Source organism: Ambystoma mexicanum, chromosome 5p (assembly GCF_040938575.1).
Source record: "Ambystoma mexicanum isolate Mex_15411 chromosome 5p, UKY_AmexF1_1, whole genome shotgun sequence".
Taxonomy (NCBI): domain Eukaryota; kingdom Metazoa; phylum Chordata; class Amphibia; order Caudata; family Ambystomatidae; genus Ambystoma; species Ambystoma mexicanum.
In genome coordinates, this window is record NC_090930.1 from 1061339687 (window position 1) to 1061365601 (window position 25915).

The window sequence follows — 25915 nt, forward strand, 5'->3', positions numbered from 1 at the left end:
GTGGTTGTGCGCAGGGCCTAAAGCTTTGGAAGTATGGCCTATGGCCTACAGCCATGCACTCAAGAGTCGACGGCCTGCCCCCACCGACCACATACATAGTCGATTGTATGGGTGTCATGTATGAATATATTATGCTGCAGTGGTTGTGGGCAAGGTGTACATACTTGGGTGTTAGGCATACAGCCTGCAGCCATACATCCAAAAGTCTGAGGGCCTCATTACACGGAAGGCGGTGAAACATGGCGCTATAAGCGCCTAGGTAAAATACCGGCACCGCCTTGGTGGAAAGGGGAATTACCGCCCCATTCCAAGGTTGGCGGAGCGGTAATTCCCACTTCCACCATTGCCCTTCCCCATTCCCATTTTTGCCCCATAGGGCTCTATGGGAATGGGGAAGGCGCTAACTACGGTACCGCAAATTGCGGTACCGTAATTAGCTCCACTGGTCCCTTTGCGGGTTGGTTTTTAACGCCTGCAAAAAGCAGCCGTTAAATTTCCCAACCCGCAAAGGGACCTCGTAGTATGGCGGTAAGGATTTACTGGTACCGGTAAAATACCGGTACCGGTAAACCCTTACCGCCGACCGTGTAATGAGGCCCTATGTCTTGCCCACAACCACCGTAGTATGTAACACCCATGTTGGATGATAAGTTAAGAGGTTATAACTTCTTTTTTGGGTTCATGGCCTTCGGCCATGCACCCAAGAATGCAGGGCCTCCCCACAACCACCTGAGTGATGTGCAATACTACGGGTGTGTCTATAGGTGTGTATGCAGCAGTGGATGTGGCGAGAGTATAGACTCTTACCTGTATGTCCATAGATATTGCAATGTATGGGTGTGCAGTAGCTTATTACTCTCATGCTTACAACTTTGTTCTTGGGTGCATGGCCTTCCACCATGCACCCAAATCTGTGCACACTCTCCACAACCATCTAACCCATTAGCAATACTACAGGTGTATCCATGGGTTTGACATGCTGCAGTAGTTGTGGCCAAGGCCTACAGTTTTGGAAGTATGGCCTTCGGCCTACGGCCTACGGCCATGCACCCAAGGCTCTAGACCCTGGCCACAACCACCTCATCATATTATACCCATACTCGCTTATACATGAGTAACACACCCATACAATGAAACATTATAGCTGTAGCATGTACTCATTTTGTACCCAGGACTGAAGGCCCTGCCCACAGCTACCAGATACGTAATAGAATGTATGAGTGTGATGTATGAATGTGATATCCTGCACTGCTTGTGGGCAGGTTCTACAGTCTTTGGTGTGTGGCCTACAGCCTGCAACCATGCACCCAAAACTGTACGTCCTGGCCACAACCACCGCACTATGTGAGATCCATGTTGGCTTAATCTGTGCACACTCTCCACAACCATCTAACCCATTAGCAATACTACAGGTGTATCCATGGGTGTGACATTCTGCGGTGGTTGTGGCCAGGGCCTACAGTCTTGGAAGTATGGCCTTCGGCCTATGGCCTACTGCCATGCACCCAAGACTCTAGGCCCTGGCCACAACCACCTCAGCATATTACACCCATACTCACTTATACATGAGTAACACACCCATAGAATGAAACATTATAGCTGTAGCATGTACTCATTTTGTACCCAGGACTGAAGGCCCTGCCCACACCTACCAGATACGTAATAGAATGTATGAGTGTGATGTATGAATGTGATATCCTGCACTGCTTGTGGGCAGGTTCTACAGTCTTTGGTGTGTGGCCTATAGCCTGCAACCATGCACCCAAAACTGTACGTCCTGGCCACAACCACCGCACTATGTGAGATCCATGTTGGCTTGTAACTTTAGAGTTGACAAGTTTGTTCTCGGTTGCATGGCCTCTGGCCATGCATCCAAGACTGTACACACTCCCCATAACCATCTAATTGATAATCAATACAATAGCTGTATCCCTTAGGTGTGACATGCTGCGGTGGTTGTGGCCAGGGCCTACAGTCTTGGAAGTTTGACCTTCAGCCTACGGCCTACGGCCATGCATCCAAGACTCTACCCCCTGGCCACAACTACCGCAGCATTTCACACCCGAGGCGGCGTACTAATAAACAGCACACCCATTCGGAAAAGTAATGTAATAGCGATATGTAGTCAATTTCAATGTTCGCTAACACCACGCGTGTCCTTAGAACAGTTTCAAGGTGCCTTTGCACAGCACTGACTGCACCCATGGCGGCGTACTAATCAACAGCACACCCATAGGAAAGAATAATGTGATAACGATATGTACTCAATTTCAATGTTCGCTAACACCACGCGTGCCCTTATAACCGTTTCAAGGTGCCTTTGCACAGCACGTACTACACCCATGGCGGCATACTAATCAACAGCACACCCATAGGAAAAAATAATGTAATAATGATATGTACCCAATTTTAATGTTCGCTAACAGCACGCATGTCCTTAGAAGAGTTTCAAGGTGCCTTTGCACAGCACTGACTGCACCCATGGCATCGTACTAATCAACAGCACACCCATAGGAAAAAATAATGTAAGAACAATATATACTCAATTTCAATGTTCGCTAACATCACGCGTATCCTTAGAACAGTTTCAAGGTGCCTTTCCACAGCACTTTGTAAAATACGACCCTTATTAAACCCCTCATTTTCTGTAGGTGCAAACATTTCGAACAAGGCGGGCATTGAAAATACATCATTAACACCTACCACCTAAACAAATACAGTTTTTCACCCATCTCTTAGTCTGTGAACCTCCCCAAGCACTATGACACAGCAAAATAGTTTTCGAAATAGCATGTTCCGCTGGTCGCCGCTGCGCTGTCGGCAGATCCAAGATGTCGGGCGCATCCAAACAATCTGATGCAGAACACGTCTCACTGCTGCCAATCGGCAGACACGTCGCATGTCCGCGTCCATGGCGGCAGCCCCTTAACCAATCGGTATCTTGTCCGCGGAGCGAACAGGGAAGTGTGACCGCGCAGCGGACATAGATATCCCTAAGTTTTTTAGACCTACTTTTTGGTCGTTTTAAAGAAAAGTACTGCCCGGATTGTCACCAAATTTACAAATGCCCGCTTTCGGGACTAAGCCCCTGCCGCAAATTTGGTGAAAATCCGTCCAGCGGTTTAGACTGTAGCCGTGCGCAAAGTTTTCCCCCCATTCACTCTTTGGGGCCCCCCCTATAACTTTTCCCCCCCTGGACCAAACATCACCAAACTTTGCAAAACAATTCAGAGTGGCCCACATACTTTTTTTTGCAAAGTTTGGTGAGGATTCGTCCAGGGGGAGCGGAGTTATAGGCCGCCCAAAAAGTGCTCTTCCTATGGAAACAGCAATTTAAGCATAACTTAAGCATAACTACACGGCCACTATATATATATATGGAAAACACACACGGGCAAAAGTACAAAGGTGGACTGCCGTCCAAGAGCAGCAGCGCAGTAAATTTATAAACTGCAGAAGAAAAGCACCACAATGTCAACAGCAACACATTATTATTTGTGCAGTGGAAAGAGAGAAAGCAGGCAAAGACGTGTTTTGCGGTTAGCTGACCGCTTGTTCACATTGGAGAGTAACAATGAGGGATTTATGAATAGTGCCTCGTGTCTATGGTTGCACATTGGGATTGTCCACAGCCTCAAAGGTAAAAACACATTGCAAATAATGGACATCTTTTAGTGGTGAAAAAAAGATTAAAATCATCATAAGAATCACCCCACACTGATTGAGTGAACAAAATGGACAGTCAGATGGAAGGCACTGCCGTGTTTAAACAATCAGAGATTAGGGGGGTAATTCATAGAATTCAGCACACAAGTGGCGCACGCGGCTGGTGCACAGTGTGCGCGTGCGACAGTCTGCGCCAGCCGCGTGCGCCAAAATCCATTTCCGCGCACAGCGCAGTCATGGATTTTAACATCCATTACCAGCCGTGGCGCAGAGTGGCGCAGTGACCCTGCAGCAGCACCAATTATGCCCCCAATCCCTCCCCATGCGCCATGGACAGCGCACAAATCCCGTACATGGCGCACAGGCCAGTGGACCAGCATACAGGCCCCCAACCACGAAAATGCCTGTAAAACTCCCTGCGCACCCCTCCGAATACACGTACCCTGCTGCGCGGGGAGAATCACACGCGATTGGACCTGTGCGAGCGGGGTACGTGTATTACTGGGGTTCGCGGGGAGTTCCACACGCATTGGCCTTGTGTGAGCGGGGTACGTGTATTACTGGGGTGCGCGGGAAGTTTCACACGCGATTGGCTGTGTGCGAGCCGGGTACGTGTTTTTCGGGGGTGGGCGGGAAGTTTCACACGCGATTGGTCCTGTGCAAGCAGGGTACGTGTATTACTGGGGTGCGCGAGAAGTTTCACACGCGATTGGCCCTGTGCGAGCGGGGTACGTGTATTTCGGGGGTACGTGGGAACTTTCACACGCGATTGGCCCTGTGCGAGCGGGGTACGTGTACTACTGGGGTGCGCGGGAAGTTTCACACGCGATTTGTCCTGTGCGAGCGGGGTACGTGTATTTCGGGGGTGCACGGGTAGTTTCACACGCGATTGGCCCTGTGTGAGCGGGGTACGTGTATTTCGGGGGTGCGTGGGAAGTTTCACACGTGATTGGCCCTGTGCGAGCGGGGTACGTGTATTACTGGGGTTCACGGGGAGTTCCACACGCGATTGGCCCTGTGCGAGCGGGGTACGTGTATTACTGGGGTGCGCGGGAAGTTTCACACGCGATTGGCCATGTGCGAGCGGGGTACGTGTATTACTGGGGTGCGCGGGAAGTGTCACACGCAATTGGCCCTGTGCGAGTGGGGTACGTGTATTTCGGGGGTGCGCGGGAAGTTTCACATGCGATTGGCCCTGTGCGAGCGGGGTACCTGTACTACTGGGGTGCGCGGGAAGTTTCACAACCAATTGGTCCTGTGCGAGCGGGGTATGTGTATTTCGGGGGTGTGCGGGTAGTTTCACACGCGATTGGCCCTGTGCGAGCGGGGTACGTGTATTTCAGGGGTGCGCGGGAAGTTTCACAAGTGATTGGCCCTGTGCGAGCGAGGTACGTGTATTATGGGGGTTCGCGGGCAGTTTCACACGCAATTTCGCTGTCAGAGCGGGGTAGGTGTATCCAGTGGGGTGCGCGGGGAGTCCCACATGTGAATTGGCAGTGTGGGTCCTCCCAGGTGTGCCCTCTACCCCCTCCACAGCCCCGGCAGGCAGCCCACACCACAGGGGACTACGCAGCACCCCTGGTCATGTCCCGCACACAGCCCATCCACCATGGGCATGCCCCCCAGCCAGCCCACATGTCACCTTGCACTAGTGATCACCAACTCATGTCCCCCAGCACCCTCACCCCACAGCAGTGAGCCTCAGGCCCTGACTTATGTCCCCCAGCAACCCCACCCACCCAGCAGTGAGCCTCAGGCCCTGACTCATGTCCCCCAGCACCCCCACCCACCCAGCAGTGAGCCTCAGGCCCTGACGCATGTCTCCCAGCACCCCCACCCCCCAGCAGTGAGGGGCACCTGCCAGCAGGCCCCGACTCATGTCCCCCAGCACCCCCACCCACCCAGCAGTGAGCTTCAGGCCCTGACTCATGTCCCCCAGCACCCCACCCCCCAGCAGTGAGGGGCAGCTGCCAGCAGGCCCCGACTCATGTCCCCCAGCACCCCCACCCCCCCAGCAGTGAGGGGCACCTGCCAGCAGGCCCCGAATCATGTCCCCCAGCACCCCCACCTCCCAGCAGTGAGCCTCAGGCCCTGACTCATTTCCCCCAGCACCCCCATCCACCCAGCGGTGAGCCTCAGGCCCTGACTCATGTCCCCCAGCACCCCCACCCATCCAGCAGAGAGCCTCAGGCCCTGACTCATGTCCCCCAGCACCCCCACCCCCCAGCAGCGAGGGGCACCTGCCAGCAGGCCCCGACTCATGTCCCCAAGCACCCCCACCCTCCAGCAGTGAGGGGCAGCTGCCAGTAGGCCCCAACTCATGTCCCCCAGCACCCCCACCCTCCAGCAGTGTGGGGCAGCTGCCAGCAGGCCCTGACTCATGTCCCCCAGCACTCCCACCCCCCAGCAGTGAGGGGCACCTGCCAGCAGGCCCGGACTCATGTCCCCCAGCACCCCCGCCCACCCAGGAGTGAGCCTCAGGCCCCGACTCATGTCCCCCAGCACCCCCACCCACCTAGCAGTGAGCCTCAGGCACCGACTCATGTCCCCCAGCATCCCCACCCACCCAGCAGTGAGCGGCACCTGCCAGCAGGCCCCGACTCATGTCCCCCCACACCACCACCCACCCAGCAGTGAGAGGCACCTGCCAGCAGGCCCCGACTCATGTCCCCCAGCACCCCCACCCCCAGCAGTGAGGGGCATCTGCCAGCAGGACCCGACTCATGTCCCCCAGCACCCCCAACCACCCAGCAGTGAGCCTCAGGCCCTGACTCATGTCCCCCAGCACCCCCACCCCCCAGCAGTGAGGGGTAGCTGCCAGCAGGCCCCGACTCATGTCCCCCAGCACCCCCACCCCCCAGCAGTGAGGGACACCTGCCAGCAGGCCCCGACTCATGTCCCCCAGCACCCCCACCCACCCAGCAGTGAGCCTCAGGCCCCGACTCATGTCCCCCAGCAACCCTACCCACCCAGCATTGACGGGCACCTGCCAGCAGGCACCGACTCATGGCCCCCAGCACTCCCACCCCCCAGCAGTGAGGGGCACCTGCCAGCAGGCCCCGTCTCATGTCCCCCAGCACCCCCACCCACCCAGCAGTGAGCCTCAGGCCCTGACTCATGTCCCCCAGCACCCTCACCCCCCAGCAGTGAGGGGCAGCTGCCAGCAGGACCTGACTCATGTCCCCCAGCACCCCCACCCCCCAGCAGTGAGGGTCACCTGCCAGCAAGCCCCGACTCATGTCCCCCAGCAACCCCACCCACCCAGCATTGACGAGCACCTGCCAGCAGGCCCCAAATCATGTCCCCCCCTACATGACATAAAGATGCACATCTCCACCAAAATACCAAAATACCACCAAAATACCACAGCATGCCACCCCAGTCTTGAGACGCAATGATTTCCCAATCCACCCCACACTGACATGCCTATATCAAAGCACAAACCAAAAGTCAACTATGTACATCAACACATGTCCGTCATACACACACACTGGTTGGCATTGATTGTGTAAACCCACATTTCACATGCATGAACTCAAAGAGCGAATTACACACATGGAAGTGAAATATCAAAATGTATTCTGGACAAAAATAAAGCAATGAAATGAAAGCATAAAAAATTGCAAACATGAAATGAAAAGCATGTCCAAAAGATGAGTACATGAAAAATATAAATGTACAATCAATTGTCAAGGGTCCATGAGCCCAACGAAAGAACAGAAACCTATGAAAAAATCTACCTAATAAAAAAACTATATCCAAATGTGTGGGGCAAAGTCCAAACACCCCATAATAAAGGAAAACGAAAATGAAACCTAACACTAAAAACTATATACAATGGCGGCGGGCTAGTCCGACGGCTCACTTTCCGATTTTCCGGGCCAGGGCATCATCGAACTCCTGCTCAATGTCCTGGAGGCGGTCCTCTTCCATGGCCCGAGGGTTCGCAAGGACGATGCCATGTTGGACTCCAACTCCCTGTGAATAGCCTCGAGGCACTCGGCCCACCTCAGTGCCCTCCGCCCTGACCATTGTGAGCCGTGCCTCTTCTGCCCGCCGCTGCTCCACATCCATACGCCGGCCCCACCGCAGCCACACGGAAGACACACCCATTCCAGGGTCCTCCTGCCTTCTGGGCGATGCCTGCCCCTCTGATGTCGAAGGCCCGAGCCATCATTGCTCCCACCTAGAGCCTGCTGCTGCTGTCCATGTGCCCTGTCCGATTATGCCTGCACATCCTCCATCATCTGGTCTCCAGTTGTTGTGGTGTCCACCCCTGCTGGACCGCTGACTCCCGACTGTGGCAGGGATGGGATCTCCACCAAGCTGGCTGTGTTGGTCAGGCCAGGTCCACAGGGGGCCTTGGTGGAATCTGGGCCGGAAGACGGCAGGGAGAACGACTGGCGCATAGTCTCCACAGAGGAGGAGAGGTGCGCCAGAGTGCACGACACATGTAGGAACCCACCGACCAGGGCCCCTCCCAACAGTGCCACGTCGCAACGCTGCTCTTCATGATGGCATGCGTGCTCCACCCCGGAAGCACGCACGTCATCATGAATGTCATGCGTGCGCAACGCGACACCAATCAGGACGGAGCCCATACGTTTATGGGACCCCTCGTCCGCAGGTAGTGGAGAGGCAGATGACGTGGCACTCTCCCCTACCTGTGGACGGGCCTGGGACGGGGCATCCCTGCTGGTTCATGGTGGCGACATGCACAGGCCCCTCCGCGGTGACCTGTGCTGACTCCTGGCCCTGGACTGCACCACCAGGCCCCATGTGCGGCTCAGTAGCGAGCTCCTCCTCCTCTGTGGAGACCACAAACCTGGATGTCTCCACACCGTCTTCCGCCATTGCAAGCCCCTGTGGGTGCTCACCCGGCCCTTCCGCTACAGCCGTAGTGGCAGACGCGGCACCAGTCCCCTCGCTCCCGGATGATGGCATTCCCTGGGAGGGTGGCTGGGCCTTGCGTCGCCGCCCGGTGGAGACATCCCCGCCGCTTGGCTCCACAGCGCCGTCTCCGCCCTCTTCTTCACTTGATGCTGCGTAGAGGGAGACATAGAACACAAGCATCAGGGTACAGTACAATATTCCCCTAGACAGGAAGCAGTAACACATGAATAGCACTGTCAAATGTCACTTCCATCCTGTCCCTCGCAATACATGGGTGAATGCACGCAACACACATGCAGAAACAGGCACGGCGCCTGCAATCAACATCAGCATCCACGTACAAGGGCCTCTTTTAACCAAAATGTTGCCTTCAAACTCACATGTATCATGGCTCCCACTGATCCCATGCACACACATCACGGGAGGGTCATGCATCATGGCTTGTACACCAAAGACACAGTGGATAGACACAGTGGATACAACGGTGACCGCACTGCATGAGTGAATGTACACATCATCACGGACCTGTGTCATGCATCCATGGCGTTTCAAAGTCACACACACACTTTTCAGACACACACACATGTGCACCATACATGTACATGAGGGCAGCACCCATCCCTCACCCACCTCCATGTCCAAGAACAGAGACTGGCATGCATTTATGTGTGCATTCTGCATACAGCTCCCCATGTTGCATTGGAACACATGCACCATCCATGTGGTTCACACATTACTGGTCTCACATGCATGACCATGATGTCCCTGCACACACACATCCATACATGGCCTATATCACAAATACAGGCAAGTAGGGTCCTGGACCTGAAGTCCTCTCAGCGCTTCCGGATGTGCTTGATGTCGCGGGTTGCCACCCCCTCTGCGTTGATGGCAACCACTGCGTCCTCCCAGATCCTCTCCCGTCCTTCCTTGTTGGCACGTGATGTTCCGAAGAGGGCATCATAATGCCCCAGGACATGCTCCACCAGGACACCAACTTCCTTCTCACTGAACCTGGTGGCCCTCTGCCTCTCTGGCTGGGGGTTGCCAGTGATCTCAGATGGTGTTTACCCCCGACATGGCGACCCCCGAGGCAGGCGTGGGTGGGCAACTGGGTCCTGGGGCTGGGCTGTGGAGCGATGGTATCCCAGTCGGGAGTCTTCTGTTCCAGCAGGGGTGGACACAGCAACTGGACCCCTGCAGATGGCTGTCGTGCAGGCACCAAATAGCAGGGCATGTGGGCAGTAGGGATGTAACGGTATTACGGTATACCGTTAAAGATACCGTGAACCACTAAATCGAACAATAATAACCGTCACATTGTTTATACCGGTATATCGTTCATACCGTTAATTGTGCTTTTCAATCTAATTTGGAAAGGCTGCAGTAAGCAAGTGCTGCACAGTCTTGGTCTTGCACTGTTGGATGTGCCGTCTGCCAAGTAGTTTCAGTTGGAGCAGTTTTTAATGCCATTCCATAAACCACACGTGCCTGACACAAAATCAATATGTTAGCAATAGGAAGGATAAATACAGTGCCAGGAAGAGGGTTTACTTTGGGTTGGCGGCTTTGGGGTTTACATATTTATAATGGATAATGTTTTCTAAACATATGACAATGGGGGATTTCCCTGGTTCTATCATTGAATTTACTTATAATTAGTCTCTGTAGTCTCTGCGGGTATTCCCTGCTGCCATACCAAAGGGTAACATGTCCGTGATTACTGAATACCTTTTCGCCCACAAGTAAACTAAAGGCTGTAACATAAAGAGCGTGCGTGTGCGTGTGTGTATGCCCACAAGCGTATACTACCATCAGCCTTCATTGATCTGTGGCATGCAGGTTATCAAGATGGCAACATGTTCATCTTCAGCAGTAGCCAGTGGGGGAGCTAAAAGCCTAAATGACCACTTAAGAAAAGCTATTCAGTTTGCTTTGCCAGTCGCAGCAGTGCTCCCCCCTGCTCCCCTCCTCTCCTCTCCACACGTGTGTTTGTGTTTGGTGGAAGCAAGGGGTGGCATTTCAGTGGAAAGTATGTTGAAAAGCCCAATTCTGGGTCTGGTTGCCTGGTTTTGTTTGGGATGATAAATCTGACAATTATTACCTTTTAGAAAATATTTGTTAAGATTAGTTAGCTCCACCTGCTATACCGCGATAACCATGATATACCGTCATTTGGCAAGAAGGTTATTGTACCGTCATAAAACTAATACCGTGACACCCCTAGTGGGCCGCAGGCAAGCATCAGCAGATGGCTGGTGAGAGCGTGCTTTGGGCTCTTGGGGGCAGGAAAATGGCCTTTTGGGGAAGGGGCGTGGTCTTCCGTGTGTTTTCGCGTGGCCAGCTTGATACGGAGCGATTTGGCATGTGAAAAGAGTGCACGTCAGTGTGAAATCCGAGGAAAGGCCCTTAGCGCGTAAGCTCGTAAGTGATGTTACGCGCGCGGGCGTTCCCCACAACACGGGTGCATTGTGAATCAGCACGTGAGAAAACTGCACGTCACTGTGCTATTGGAGGAAAGGGCCTTAGCGTGTAAGCGCGTAAGTGACGTTGCACGTGTGGGCTGGCTTAAAAGGTACGAGTATCACGCTATTTTCTTGTATGTGCTTTTTGTGGAGAGCGAGCGGGTGATTCTGGTACTTCTTGTCGGTTCACACGCGATTACTTCACAACGTTTCCAGTTCATACTCCCTGTTTCCTCAGACTGTGTTCTTTTCTTCTTTTGGCGGGGGTGTGCGCGTCTTTTTAATGTTCTTTTTCAAGGCAGACGGTGAGTGGCGCACGTATTTTCCAACTGTGGTTGCCCCCATGTGTCGCATACCCCTTCAGAGGTCATTGTAGGCTGCGTGTAACATGCATACGCTTATTTTTGTGTTTCTGGGTGCCACAGCGTAGTGCAGGTTCATTTGTCCACACACGTGGTCTACCAGGGGTTGCGTGCACGTGCACTTTTGTTTTTTTGGGGTGCCTGTGCATTGCGTGACCCGTCATCTTCCCCCAGGGGTCACATACAGGCTTGCTAGAGCACTAGGGTACGAATTCCATCTAGTACCCTACCCCTTCCACCCCAATTGCCCAGGACAATTGCTTACTGCAACTCCCATACGCACAACAAAATCAGTGCCATGGTTGGGAGGCGACCAAGCAGTAAGGGAGGCAAAGGTGGCTGACCTCCAAAAGGTGGGCGTGGTAGGGGACGTGGCCAGGATTTGCAGGGTGCCCCTAGAGCCCTGTGTGTGGAGGACCAATCGGGGCCTCCTATGCCCCCCCCAATGGTTGTGGGAAACGTAGCTGACACCATCCCAGCTCAGCCCTTGTTGGACCGGCCCATTTTGTCACCTGAACCGGCACAGGATGACTCCCAGGCTGAGTTCCAGGTCAGCAAGTCTAATCCACGTGTGGCGGTGAAAGTTGCTGTCACCAGGCCACGTGGATCTGGGGCAGCAATGTCATCTGCTGCCCCAAGTCGGCAGGGTGGGGAGGCTGCAGGGGCAGCTGCAGCTCAATCCACCCCAGCTCCGAGTCTCCCAGCCGGGACAGTTTCGGTCCAGGTCCATCACACCGACGTTGGCCCTGCCAACATCACCCTGCAGCCAATGCCTGCACCAAGACCTATGGTCATTGTGCCTTTACAGGCTTCTAGTGCCCAGTCCACCTGCGCTTCTGCCCCTACTAACCAGAGCGGCATAAGCCACTCAGGATGCGCACCACCTTACAAGAAGAAGAAGAAGGGTGCTCTTGCACTACAGGCTGAGAGCCCAGACACGGCTACACACTCCGGCACACCAAGGAAGCCTAGCTTCAATGACGCCGAACTTGATGCACTTGTGGCCTATGTGTCGGCACATAGCCGCGAAATGTTGGTGACTGCAGGCTGTAAGACTACGACTGCTCAACGTAGGGCCCACTGGCAGACCATTGCAGACCACATTAGTGCCCTTGGATTTGTGAGGCGCACAGCTGATGATTGCTACAAGCGGTGGAATGACCTTAACCACAGAGCAAAGAACAAGCTGGCTTCCAATCATGCCTCTACTCTGGTGACTGGCGGTGGGTCTCCACCAGAGGACGACCAACTCACTGAACATGAGTCTGTTGCTGGAACCTTCGTCACAGAGGAACAGATCCAAGGCGTGGGAGACCTACCAGATTATGAGGCATTGTCCGGTGAGTGCCCATGCAAGTGTGTGGAATCCATGTGTATGTTTCTTGGGTGATGTGTAATGATTGAGTGCCAGGTGAGGGCGTGTACTCCTGAGTGGTATGGGTCACCCATGTGCTTCCTCCAAACCATTCAACGGCCTTGGGTTTGGGTATGACAGTATCCCTTCTGACTACCATAGCCAATTAGCGCCACATTACTGCAGTTGCCCTTGAACTGTCATCTTGCAACAACATTGTTCTGATTTTTCAGTGTTCATTCAGCCTGATTGTTTCAATCCTCCCATTTTTGCAACACATTTTTCTCCCCTATTGCCACATATGTGACATGCTTCTGTCATAGATTACAACCCCCATTGGCCCACATTTATTACCTTGTTATGGGAATGATTTGACCATTCAGACTGATTAAGTAAGGGCCTGCTCAGATTAATTTTTGGGGCCTGTTTGAATGTGGAACATGATTGTTGTTTCCTGTCATGTTGAAGTGACCAACCATTGATGGATCCATCTGCCTGCCATTACTGTATTATTGCACACTGGATGTGTGCACTGTGTGGCACATGCGTATTTTGTCACACTATTTTGCATTTTTCATCTCATCATGTCCATCTCACATGGATGGGTGACACTACTCATTCACTGACATATGGCTGTACTTGTCAAATGTACCATGGCTATGCTACGTGCCATCTGTGTGCTGGCATGTGTCATGTATGTGGATTGCCCATGCCACTCACATGCTAATCTGTGATGCCAGTGCTAGCACATGTGTTGATTTTCCATCATGGAGGACTCAGTGTCTGCTTTTTGCCGCCCCTTCCAACTCATTGAAAGTGCATGCATGCCAGGGTTATAGTCGTGTGGGACATGTGTTGTTCATGTACTGGATCTCTGCCTTGCCAGGCCTATGTGTGTGCTATGGTGATCATGCCTGTTTCCATTGGTTGTCTTTCATGTTTTTGAGGGTGATGATGCACTTGATACTGTTGAGGTGGAGCAGATGGTGCAGACCCAGGAGGAATCTCAGCCACGACTGGGCACCAGTGGAGGACGTGGTGTGGTGGTGGGTGAAAACCCTATCCTCCTGCAGACCATACGTTCCACGGGTGTCACTGGGTGCACCTCCCCAGACCTCTATGATTCAGGTGCTGAATCGCACAGTGGGACTTATGTGCTGTCGCGGGTGAGTGTTTCTGGCAGGGATGCTGTTCTGCCCAACCCACCTGCACCGGGGGTAGGCCCCTCTATGGGGATGTCAGTGTTGGTAACTCCGCTTTTGGCGGTTACGGATGCATGGTCACACTCCACTACATCTGATCCTGTTCCTGGGCCAGCAGATCAGAGGGGGAATGCAGTACTGCAACCTCAGGCAGTGCCAGCACAGCAAGGTGCAGATTGCCTTGCCCCAAACAGGTGTGGTGCCTGCCGACGCGGTGGCCGTACGCCACCAGGCAATACTGTATGGGAAAACTCTATTTACAGTATAGCAGCACAACAGGGAGCATCGTTTGAAATGATGGCTTAGGCAATGGAGAGGGTGGCCACTTCCATTCTCCCCCCTGAAAGGCAGATGGAGCAACAACAGCAGGCAACAGACTCCATTTGCCAATCACACAGGGAAGACATTTTGGCGTCCAACAGGGACCGACGGGCGGCACTGGAGACTCTGCGCGAAGCAATATCTATAGAGTCGCAGGGACACAGGGAAGCCCTGAGGTTAGAACTCAATTTCCTCAGGGAGACTCTGGGTGAACTTTAGACTTTTCGAAAATTTTAGGTCAGAACAGCAGCTGGAGCAGCTCACACGTTCACTCTCAGCTGAGCTGCAGGCAACTCGGGAGGAGATCCGGGCATCACGCGAGGCCATGTCTGCAGAAATGCAGGCAACCCGTGAGGTGCTGCATGGGGATCTCCGTACTATCATCCTCCAGAACCAGACCTTCCACAACCGCATGCTTGCTGCCATGGAGGACCATACCAGGGCTTTGCGTGGGCTGCCTCCCATAGCACCACCACCTCCTGATGTAGCAGCAGAGGGTGAAGAGAGTGACAGCAGTTCTCCCACATTGGCGTAGCTGTGCAGGCCATGAGCCCATGGAGGTATTTTTTTTTCCGCAAGATCCACGCAGGTGAGTGTTGGTGTGCACCCTGTCCTCGAACGTCCTGGGTGGCCCCCACCCCCGTTCCACACATGGCCATTTTTGATTTTTGTATTCTTTTTTTTTTTTTACAGTGTGTTGCCTTGTGTGGCTCCCGTGGACATCCACTGTGTATTACAGCTGGGCACATGCAGGCTTGTCCTGTCTTTGGGTTAGATGCTTGGGTTCATGACACACACACCCCTCCTGCTTCCCCTTTCCATGGGCTTGCAAAGGGTGTGACCAAGTGACAGTGACTTACACAGTGACATTGGGCTCCCATGAGATGTGTGGGCAGTCTGTAGTCAAAACTGTGTGGACATCCCTAGTGGGGAATGTTGTTGTATTGAACACTGTATGGTGTATTGATATGTGCTTGTGCATCCATGTCTTCCTCCTTATTCACAGGTACCTTCTTCATGTCTTCACAAGGCCGTCTCCTTTGTAGATGCAGTTCATGTTGTATGCAGTACACTGACACATTTGCCTGACAGCAACACTCTGCAGTTGGAAGGAGTCGATGTGCTGGCTTATTCAGGTTGTAAGACTTGCACTACTTTGATTTTGTACTGTCATATTTTGCCACTGTTTCATCCTGTGTTGCTGTATTGTGTTGCTGGTAAGTATTTGTTCATGTGTGCTGTTTGATATTGATTACTGGGAGCATATTGTTTGTGGCCTGTTTTCATTTGGGACAGTGCACTTTGTGACACTTGTGTCATGTGTTTTGCATTCATTTGGTTGCTTTCACATTGCATGACATGCCATGGTGTGTTGGGTAGCTGAGATTGGGAGGGGTTTGGTGACATGGCACTATTTTCATGTTGTATTTTGCAAGGGGGTAGTCATTCATGCAGCATAAATGTGTGTCTTTTTGTGACACAGCATTGGCTGTCTTTCAGTAGGTACGGATGCACACAATGTAACACTTCCAGGTCACCAATCTCAGGCTGGTATGGTTGTGACAGTTGACTGTCCCGTATGTCATCATCATTGATTGTCAGCTGGTATGTCCCAGGGCTGTGTGCACTCCACAGGGGTGTGATTTTAAGTGAAATAATTAGCCACCAGCTGCGTACAGGCTGCCTCACCACGTGCCCTTTCCCCTCCCATGCGCAGCGGCCGTGCATGTGGTTGGAGATGTGGGGGCACCACCATGTCCACCGGCAGGCCCCGGCGGGTTGCAACATTGTGCAGGACACATGCTGCCACTATGATCCTGCACACTACTGGGGGCGCGTATAGCAGCTGCCCACCAGAGCGATCAAGGTAGCGAAAGCGTGACTTGAGCACTCCGAATGTGCGCTCAACTATGTCCCGGGTTGCAATATGGGCTGTGTTGTATCTTACCTCGGGTGGTGTGGTGGGGTTCCGAATTGGTGTCATCATGTGGGTGCTCAGAGGGTAGGCACTATCCCCTGGGGAGGTGATGATGGGTATCATTAGTGGGGTTGTGACATTACTCAGTATCTGACATGCATGCATGTGCAGAGGCATTTATGCTCACCAAGCAGCCATGTATCGCCATGCCGCCCAGCTTCTAGGTCCCGGTTTAGGGGTGACATTCTGAAAATGAAACTGTCATGGGTGGACCCTGGATAGTTGGAATATACTGAGGTGATGATTCCCTTGGCATCACATACTACCTGCACGTTGATGGAATGCGAGTGCTTGCGGTTTCTATAGATGTGCTCAGTTGCCCTGGGAGGACGTAGAGCCACATGGGTGCAATCAATGGCACCTAGCACTTTGGGGAAGTGTGCCACCCCGTAAAAGTCCTGGACAGCAGCCTGCCTTTCTGCAGGTGTTCTGGGGATGTATATGTGCCTGCAGACTGAAGAGCGTGCAGTCATGATGGCCAACACCTGGTGTAGGTAGCATGACTGCATGGCCTGTGACACCCCCCCCCCACTATGGCACTTGTCCGATGAAGAAAGCCAGTGGCCAAGAAGTGCAGTACATTGAGAACCTTTTCCAAGGGGCTTAGTGCTTGGGAGCACAGGCTGGGTGATGTGAGGTCATCCTCCCACTCACTCACCAGGTTGAGTATTATGTGTGGTGGGAACCTGTACCTCCCATACACCTGGTCATCAGGCATCCCAAAAAGGCTGGTCCTAGGTGTAAAAATTCTGGGCCTGGCTATCCTCCTCCTCCTGCGGTGTCCCACGACCACTGCTGCGAGGAATGGTATATTCATCGTAGTGTCTGAGCTTGTTTGTTGTTTGCGTGCACTTTTATGGTGCGCAGAGCCGCGTATGCCTGCTTCCTGCTGGCGTACGTGTTTCCGGATTAGCGCGTCTTTTTTGGCGCACACGTTGCCCCTGTTCGATTCCATGAATATGTGTTGTAGGCGCGCGTGTGGGCGTTCTGCGTATTTACCGCCTCTTCTTCCCCCGTAACGCCCACATTTTCACGCGTTGTTCCCCATTCCACGTGTTACGCCCCGTGTTCCGCTCACTTTTGTTGTGTGCGCTGCGCTATGTGCGCTTTCGCTGTGCGCGTAGCGCATGCCATTTGATGACGTGTGCGCCCGCGTGCGCCACGCATGATATTAATGCACATTCCAGGATTTACACGCGCACAGACTTCCATGAATCGATGGGCGCAGCTTTCGCACGCTTGCACTGCAATTTTCGCGCTTTCCCACGCTTGCGCAGCGATTTTCGGCGCACATTAATTCCATGAATCGGCCTGTATATGTGTGACAACGTGAACAACAAACATTTAGAAGAAATGTTAGTGCGAACATATAATGAGGAGCATAAAATGTTCATGACCAAAAGGTCAATGTGTCTCGTAATTTGTTCATGTCCATACGTTTTATGTGTGTACTAGAATGTATGAGCTGATCCTGCACTAGTGGCAGATTAGCGACATGCCATCTGACAATAAGAAGAGATGAAACATGTAGGAAAATAGCTGATCAGGGAAGCGGCAAAGTAAAATCGTCATCAATAGTCTCTGTATTTATATTTCTACGCAGTGCCTTCCTATGTAGTTATGCAGCCACTAACAAGATGTAAAGTACATAACCAGTGCAAATAAGCAAAGGAGGTATAAAAGAATATGCCAAACAATTCATTATGTATAAAATTATATGCAAGTGTTAAATGTAGTAAGTCATATACAAATCAGCAATAATATAAAGTGCTTGGTGCTTGCTCATCCAATTATGCCATGCTTGCAATTCACAGTAATAAAAAGCTGTCCGTCAAGAGTTACCCCTACAAAACCGCTCAGTAGTAATAGCAGCTCACCGACTGACCCGAACTCTGTCACCAATGTGTCGCCTTTTCAGCTGTTGAGAGGGAGGAGGGCTGCATCCACTCTAGTGCCCCTGTGGTCATCCAAGGTGAGGCAGGACGACATGGTAGACATGAAAGAGCTAGTCTGGAACATACAAAAGAATAAAGACTAGATGAAGGCGCAGAGCAACACTCGAAGAGCAGCTTTGAGAACAGAGGTCAATGAGGCGGACATAGTGAAAATAAAGTTGCCACATAAAGATCAAGTGACATGGTCCAAGTACAGCAAACCGGTGGAAGTTGTGCAGAAAGGCACTAACCACATATGCACCAGAGATGGAAAGAAATGGAATCTTGAACGAGTTTCTGTGCTTAGAAGGCAGACTCCCGATTCGAGAGAATCATCCTTGGTGGAAACAATGGGCTTCATTCCGAGTACGGCGCTAACCAATGGCGCTATTAACGCCTTGGTTGACGCCGTACCCGGACCGGCAGCGCCTTGGTGGATGGCGGAATTACCGCCCCATTCCAAGGTTGGCGGGGCGGTAATTCCCCAATCCCCATTTACCCTTCCCCATTCCCATTCTTGCCCCATAGGGCATAATGGGAGTGGGGAAGGCGTTAATTACGCCACCGTAAATTACGGTGGCGTAATTAACATCAAGGTCCCTTAGCGCCATGGTTTTTAACACCTGCTAAAAGCAGGTGTTAAAACCTCCATGGCGCAAAGGGAACTCGGAGTATGGCGGTAAGGGATTACCGCCACCGCTCTCGTTAGCGGTGGCCGCTATCCCTTACCGCCATACTCGGAATGAGGCCCAATGTCAGAAGACCCAGAAGCATACCTGGGACAGGAGACTGAGAGAGAAGAGTCTTAGGAAGAGAACAGTTCCAGAGAAAGTACACAGGAGAAAAGTGAAATACAAGATGAATAAGTCATCACACCACAGGCCAGGTGCAGAGTGGAAGGAAAAGAGACCATGTCCCCAAGAACATTGCCTCCTGGGAATCGCCCACAACGCGAGAGGAGAAAACCTACAGGGTACAAGGACTTCATGCTAGAGTAGTGAAAGCAAGCGTCCCCAAAAGGCAGTACCCTCCCCACAATGAGACGCAATAAAGGACACACCCCAGGAGGGAATGAGACCAGGACCAAGTGCGGGTGATGTAAAGGGTTTTTTATCTAACCAATATAGGGCATGCAAAGGACTCTGCAAGCTCCGAGAGCGCTCTGTCTGACAATAGCAAAGACAGTCATATTTATTACAAAACTACGTCATAAATCCTGTAGCTATAGGGGGCACAAAAGTCTCGGGGATTGGGTGGCGTTGACTAAGCTACAGGTGGTACATTGATGAGCTGCTCCAGGATTGGTGGACATCTGCGTGGTGCCAACGTGGGGTGGACGGGTCAGCTGGGCTTGTCAGGGTGGAGCTGCCAGGCCGGACGTAGTCTGTGTCGATGATTGGTGGCTGCTCTAACACTAGGCCCTTGTGGCCACACACACACAAACACTCATCACGTTATATTATTCCAGTTGTCCTGCAAATCTTACAACAGGTTAATCTATGATCACATGAGAGACAAGGGAAACAACATGCAATGTGAAACTTCACCAATATAGAGCTGTCTTGTCACTTTATTCTGTTAGACGTGGTGAGGGATCACTTTACGATATGTTGGTACAGAGGTGGATAACTGTCTTTATGGCCCATTAACGTGGGGTGAACTGGAGTACTATTGAGTCAGTAGGGGTACGTTTCTGGCCCCTCAAGACGGTGGGATTTAGGACCAGGTTGTGCATAATTCATTGGGCGAATCTATTGCAGCCTTTGACATGGGGGAGGTAAATACTTGAAGCGGGTCCAGCAGGAATGTGGGGAGGTCAGGCTGTGCTGCTTGAACTCCAGCAATCCCTGGCAGGCCTTGGCGGGAGGAGGGGGAGATGGCCTTGTAGCTCTAAGCGATTCTCTGTTCTTGGACTAAGCAATATACCACATGGGGAGACAGTTGTGACAGTTAATAGCATTAGGGTGATTGCATGTTTCTATCATTTACAAAATTCATTTAGTGCTTCATACGTAACAATGGGGGTTTGGCAATGGCACATGTACTATATAACGTTAGTTGAACACATACTGGTAATTCATAGAACATATAAACAAATAACAACACGAGGTATCGTCAGGTTGGATTGTATACACAGGATCAGAGAAGCAATATGTTCGTTTACATTCTTGTTCATAGCATAAACCAGCTCAATGCCCTGTACGGCTTTTACACTCTTTAAACCGTGTTTCACTACATTACACACAGGCATTTTCTGTAACGCTTTTTCATCTTATCCTTTGTACATTAACAGCATTTATTAGTTGATATAAGGCAGAATCTAACAAACCCTTCATTAGACCTTAAGAGCGCATCATATTTTGCAGTGGCAGGGGTTCATGGAGGAAGGTTATTGACACCATATATTTTAAATGTTGGGGGTTAGTTGCAGGGTCAGGGCTTGTTTGATTGGGATGGTTCTTGTTATTTTCCAGACTCGAGCTGCGAGTCAGGTCACCTCTAGGACAGTAATGCACTGCGGAAGGTAAATGATACAGTGTTTGTTCTGATACTTGTTTGTGTCTGGTTGCTTGTGAGAACGAGCCTTCAGCGGATCTGCCATGGGGTGGAGGAGAGGGGGGACGTGCAGGGCTCCTTGTGTGCGGTAAGTGGAGGCGCAGCTGCAGCTTCCGCATGCATGCTATTTCGCTTGGAGTCTGGTCTGTACCTTTAAAATGGAGTCTTGGCTTTCTCAAAATGGTGTCTATGGTGTGTTACAGTACGGGTCGTGTGGCCTTATGTGTAGATCAGCAGCCATCCTGCCTCCTGGGCCAGGTGCATGGGGGGCTGCTGACGAGCTACGAGCCTCACGGAGGTGGGGAATGTTGGGGAGGGGGTCCTAATGACCTGTCTTCCCATACAGTAGTACCAGGCTGCTCAACAAAAGGAGGTATGTGGAGATGCAGCCTCGTGAGATCACGGTCCGCACGGTAATCACATGAGACTGCATTGTGGATGTGTGAAGCTTGGCGTGCAGTGCGGGAGATGAGAGCAGATCAAGGGACCAAGCGGACGCTCACCGGCTCTCCTTCACCTGCTCAGAACTTGGGTATTACATTAACTACACTAACTAGTGCCCATGTAGACTCTGCCCTACAAATGGCATATCAGTAGTGAAGCAACTACTGAACTTCATGCCGAGAACTTTCATGCCAGTGCGCTGATTGTCATTCCCACCTTGAATGTAAGCAACATAATAAACCCTCCTTCAATCACCATTCTGTGCGTGTGTCTTATTCGAGGCCACTACAGTTCCCTCTATCACCAAAACAGAGCAGGAACATATACAATTCATAGTTGTAGCAGAAGAAAGTGAGCCTATTTGTCATTATAAGCCGAAACCCTGATACTAGATCTTTTACTCTGCCATTGCAGGTATTGTAAAAGCTTGATCAATCATTTCTGCTAAAACCGCAGCCAATGGCATACCATAATGTTCAGATGCCATTGCCAAGTGTCTTGGAAAACAATATCAACATGTGATTTAAACAGTATTGTGTACTCTATTTTCCTTCATCACAAAACTGATATAGCCTTATAGACTGAAGGAGTGGTCATTATCAAAGGGTAATGCCACCCCAAAATGTTCGCCTCTGGTGATAATTGCCCCTCCTATGATGTAAAAGGCTATTAGCACCCTGCACTCACATCAAAGATCCAACCTATATGACTGTTTTATTACCTTCAAGGGCTCTGCCTGCACTGCTCTGTGACCTTGACTGCTTTACCTCCCCCATGGTATAATGCTGAGGCGGAAAAGGAGGTATGCCAGAGGCAGAGAAAATAGAATCTTGCAGAGGAGAATGAGCAACTATATCAGTGCGGACCGATATACACATCATTGCATGTGTTCTCTCTTACTGTCCTAATAGCTCTCTCACCATTGTACGGCTCTGTTACTGCTCCTCCTTAACGCTCCTCCAGCCCTCTCCCTCCCCTTCACTCACGAAAACTGCCAGTAGTAAAGGGGAAGGGGAGCACACAATGAGTTGAAAAGAGGAGCAGCTGGGTCCATTTGAAACAGCCAGCCATTTCAGAACACTTGGGAAGAGGCCATTTTCAGTAGTTATTGACCACATTCTAAGCATTCTAATTGTCTAAGGGACAGCCAATAATGGCCAGCATGTGCTAATACTATTTATTAACGTATTTCTGCATGCAGCTGTCAGAACGCGCCCTAACCGATTGACCCAGAATTTCCTAAAAAATAAAGGACATGCTTTATCACATTAAGCACATACCCTAAGCAACTAGGTATATCAAAGTAACAAGGAAAACCGCGTACATCCCCCTATATGTAGGATGGAGTATTTATTCTGAAGTAGTCTCTTCAGCCATTCTTGCAACCAATTAAAGGTGTCTTTGAGACTATGTGTAGCTTATAATATGACCTTCAAGGTCACCCTTTCTTAATATACGCCTGACCCACTTTCTTCATTGGGACATTCCTAACTTGGCATCCCCAAGTGTCATTTAAGAAAGTTACAGAAAATATGTCTCCTAGATGTTCTTCTTGGTGCAGTCTTTTGATTTAAAGTTCTGTTGATGCTAATACAAGATGCTCTCTACACATGGGGAATACTCACCTTTTGCCCCAATCATTCGATCCTCAGCTGCAACTAGTAAGGTGTGGCTTTATGTTAATGTTGCAGATGTTTGTGTAAAATCAAGTGTATTTTGACATGCACACGTCTCTTCAAGACCGCTTCAGGCTCTTTTGTGTTTAATGTACCAATGCATTTAAAATTCATGTATAGGTTGTGTTCATTTAGATGTGATCCACTTCAACCAAACCCTCCCCCCAAGGGGATCACAGATTGTAACCTCCTTGTTTGTCCTTGTTTTCAAATAGATTGAGGTTGATCACCCAGACCTTCTGGGAACAAATACAAATTCCTCAGCTTCAAAGCAGGAGAACATGACTGCAACAACACAAGCGGGAACAGACACCGAAGATCAAGGCCGTAAGGTGGTGAAGCACTCAAATAGCCTCCTCAGTGTCCAGGTATCTAGCCTCCAGGAAGAGATTGAAAAACTTAAGGAAGCAAACCACTTCCTGGGTGTGTATGAAAACATCATCAACCTGTACGAGGAAAAGCACTCACAGCTTGCTGCAGAGAAACTGCACCTGGAACAAATGACGACAAACCTGAATACCGTAATTAAAAAGCTCGAGCAGGACCAGAAAAGGCACCAGGCTCAAAACCTGAATCTCCAGTATGATAACCTAACTTTGATGACCAAGATCAAAGAGCTTCAGTTGGAAATCACAGAGCGGGAAACTTGCACAGTGACTATTACAAAGATGGAGCACTGCATTAGGGAACTCACAGACTCCAACAGTCAGGTTCTGATTGAGAAGCAGGCAATTGAACGCTCCCTCAAGTGTTTGCAGGATGACTTTGCTCATGCTCAGCAGCAGCTCCAGGAATCTGGAGCTGCTGGTACAGCACTGAAGAGGCAGCTCGATAAACTGAGATCAGATCACAGTGCGCTTCAAGAGAAGCACAAAGCAGAAGTGGAGCAGAAGAACAAGTACATGAACCAGGGCTTGGAAATGGACTACGCCATCTGCAAGAAGGAAGAGGAGTTGGAAGAGCTGCGGCAGGCCAATGGGAAACTGGCCAGTGAGGAGAAAGCTGCTACTTTGGGTTTGCAGCAGCTCAGAGAAGAAAAGGAGAGTACAGAAAAACAGCTGCTGGCCTTGCAAATGAAATGCAAGAGAGAGATGGACCTGAGGGTGGCAGAAAAGGAACAGTTAGAGACAAGATATCGCTTGCTTTCGTCTGAAGTTGAGATTTTGCAGGAAAACTTTGAGAATGAGCAGCTGGAAACAGCGAACCTAGAGCAGCACATGGATGTGGTCATGAAGGAGAGCCTATATAACCGCCAACAAGCAGCAATGTACAAGGACCTCAATCACCAAATGTTGGTAGAGATTGAGAGCTGGAGACGCCAGTTTGAGAAAGTCCTTCATTCCCAGAGAGAAAAGGTATTCATTTTTTGTGTTATCTTTATTCATACACTTGGCATACATTCATAAGTGTATTCATAAATAGGTCTTTGTTGAGCCAGAGCTGGATTGAGCGGTCACCCGTAGCCCGGTGTGCATGCTGTGAGGCTGCCTTCCAGGCCCCGTTGGGCCTTCAGTAAGCATTATTTTTCAGGCACTGTGTGTTTTGTTTTTGGCGCTCCGTGCGCGTTTGTGCTGCCCCTTGCTCCCTCCCTCCAACTCACTTCCTGGTCCTCCTCTCCCCTGTCCCCTCCCTGCACCTTGTCCGCCCACTCCCCCCCTCCGCTTCCTTTCCTCCTGCCATAAATCCCACCCCCCATGGGCAGCCCCCTGCCCGGCAGCCCCTTCGGCTAAGGACCCCCTTAGGCAAAGGGCGGCTCCTACGGCTGCGGCTCCCTGTGTCTGCAGGTGCCCGCAGGGGACGCCAGGCGCCAGTCCGCCTTTCTTCTGGTTAGCTCCACCTGCTCGCCCAGCCCAAACAACCCACTCCTTTCCTCTCCTTTTTCATTCACATGGTTGTACCGCTAATTGTGGTAAATTAGGTCTGCTTTGTCTCCCCTCGCAGGACTCTCAAATTTAGGTGGCCTCTACACTGGGTACCTAAATTGTATTTACTGTGTTACTGTTGCTCTGAAATTGTGGTAAACTAGGGCTTTTTCTCCCCTCGCAGGACTCTCAAATGTAGGTGGCCTCTACACTGGGTACCTAAATTGTATTTACTGTGTTACTGTTGCTCTGAAATTGTGGTAAACTAAGGCTTTTTCTCCCCTCGCAGGACTCTCAAAATTAGGTGGCCTCTACACTGGGTACCTAAATTGTATCTATTGTGTTACTGTTGCTCTGAAATTGTGGTAAACTAGGGCTTTTTCTCCCCTCAGAGGACTCTCAAATTTAGGTGGCCTCTACACTGGGTACCTAAATTGTATTTACTGTGTTACTGTTGCTCTGAAATTGTGGTAAACTAGGGCTTTTTCTCCCCTCGCAGGACTCTCAGGTTTAGGTGGCCTCTACACTGGGTACCTAAATTGTATTTACTGTGCTACTGTTGCTCTGAAATTGTGGTAAAATAGGGCTTTTTCTCCCCTCGCAGGACTCTCAAATTTAGGTGGCCTCTACACTGGGTACCTAAATTGTATTTACTGTGTTACTGTTGCTCTGAAATTGTGGTAAACTAGGGCTTTTTCTCCCCTCGCAGGACTCTCAAATTGTAGGTGGCCTCTTCAATGGTACCTAATTCGTTTTTATTATGTTACTGTTTCTCTGAAATTGTGGTAACTAGGGCTTGCCGCTTCATTCCTTTCCGCTTGATCTCGTCTGTCTTCCCCCCCACTCCCTCCTTATTCCATGGTGCTCTCTATCTCTCCTATCTTCTCTAACTGCTTCTCCATTGACTATCCTGCTCTCCTCACTAAATCTGGTAGGAAAAAGTTTAAAAAGGATATCCTGGTCTCCAACCCAGGCCTCCCTATCGCTGACACCTACACTAGCGCCTCCTCCAAGGAAACTCTTACTGACATCCTCTTTTTCGTGCCTTCCGCCGACCTATGGACCCTTCATATGGTCTCTGTGCTCTCTCCGTTCTCCTCTTCTCCCATTAATGGTGGCACCCGTTGGGATGTCCTCTTGGCCCCCTTCCGCTCCTCTAAGGCCATCATTAATGTCTACGCTAATGGGACTGTCTTGGTCCA

At 51.0% G+C, this 25915-nt stretch overlaps 1 protein-coding gene across 1 annotated transcript in view; it reads left to right on the plus strand.

Annotated features, from left to right (window-relative positions):
• The window catches only part of LOC138481743 (cancer-associated gene 1 protein homolog), a 947940-nt gene that overhangs the window by 324806 nt on the left and 597219 nt on the right, over nt 1-25915 (plus strand). The window contains exon 6 of the mRNA XM_069613838.1: nt 23067-24206. Coding sequence (XP_069469939.1) covers nt 23067-24206 — 1140 coding nt within the window. The remainder of the gene's footprint in view (nt 1-23066; nt 24207-25915) is intronic.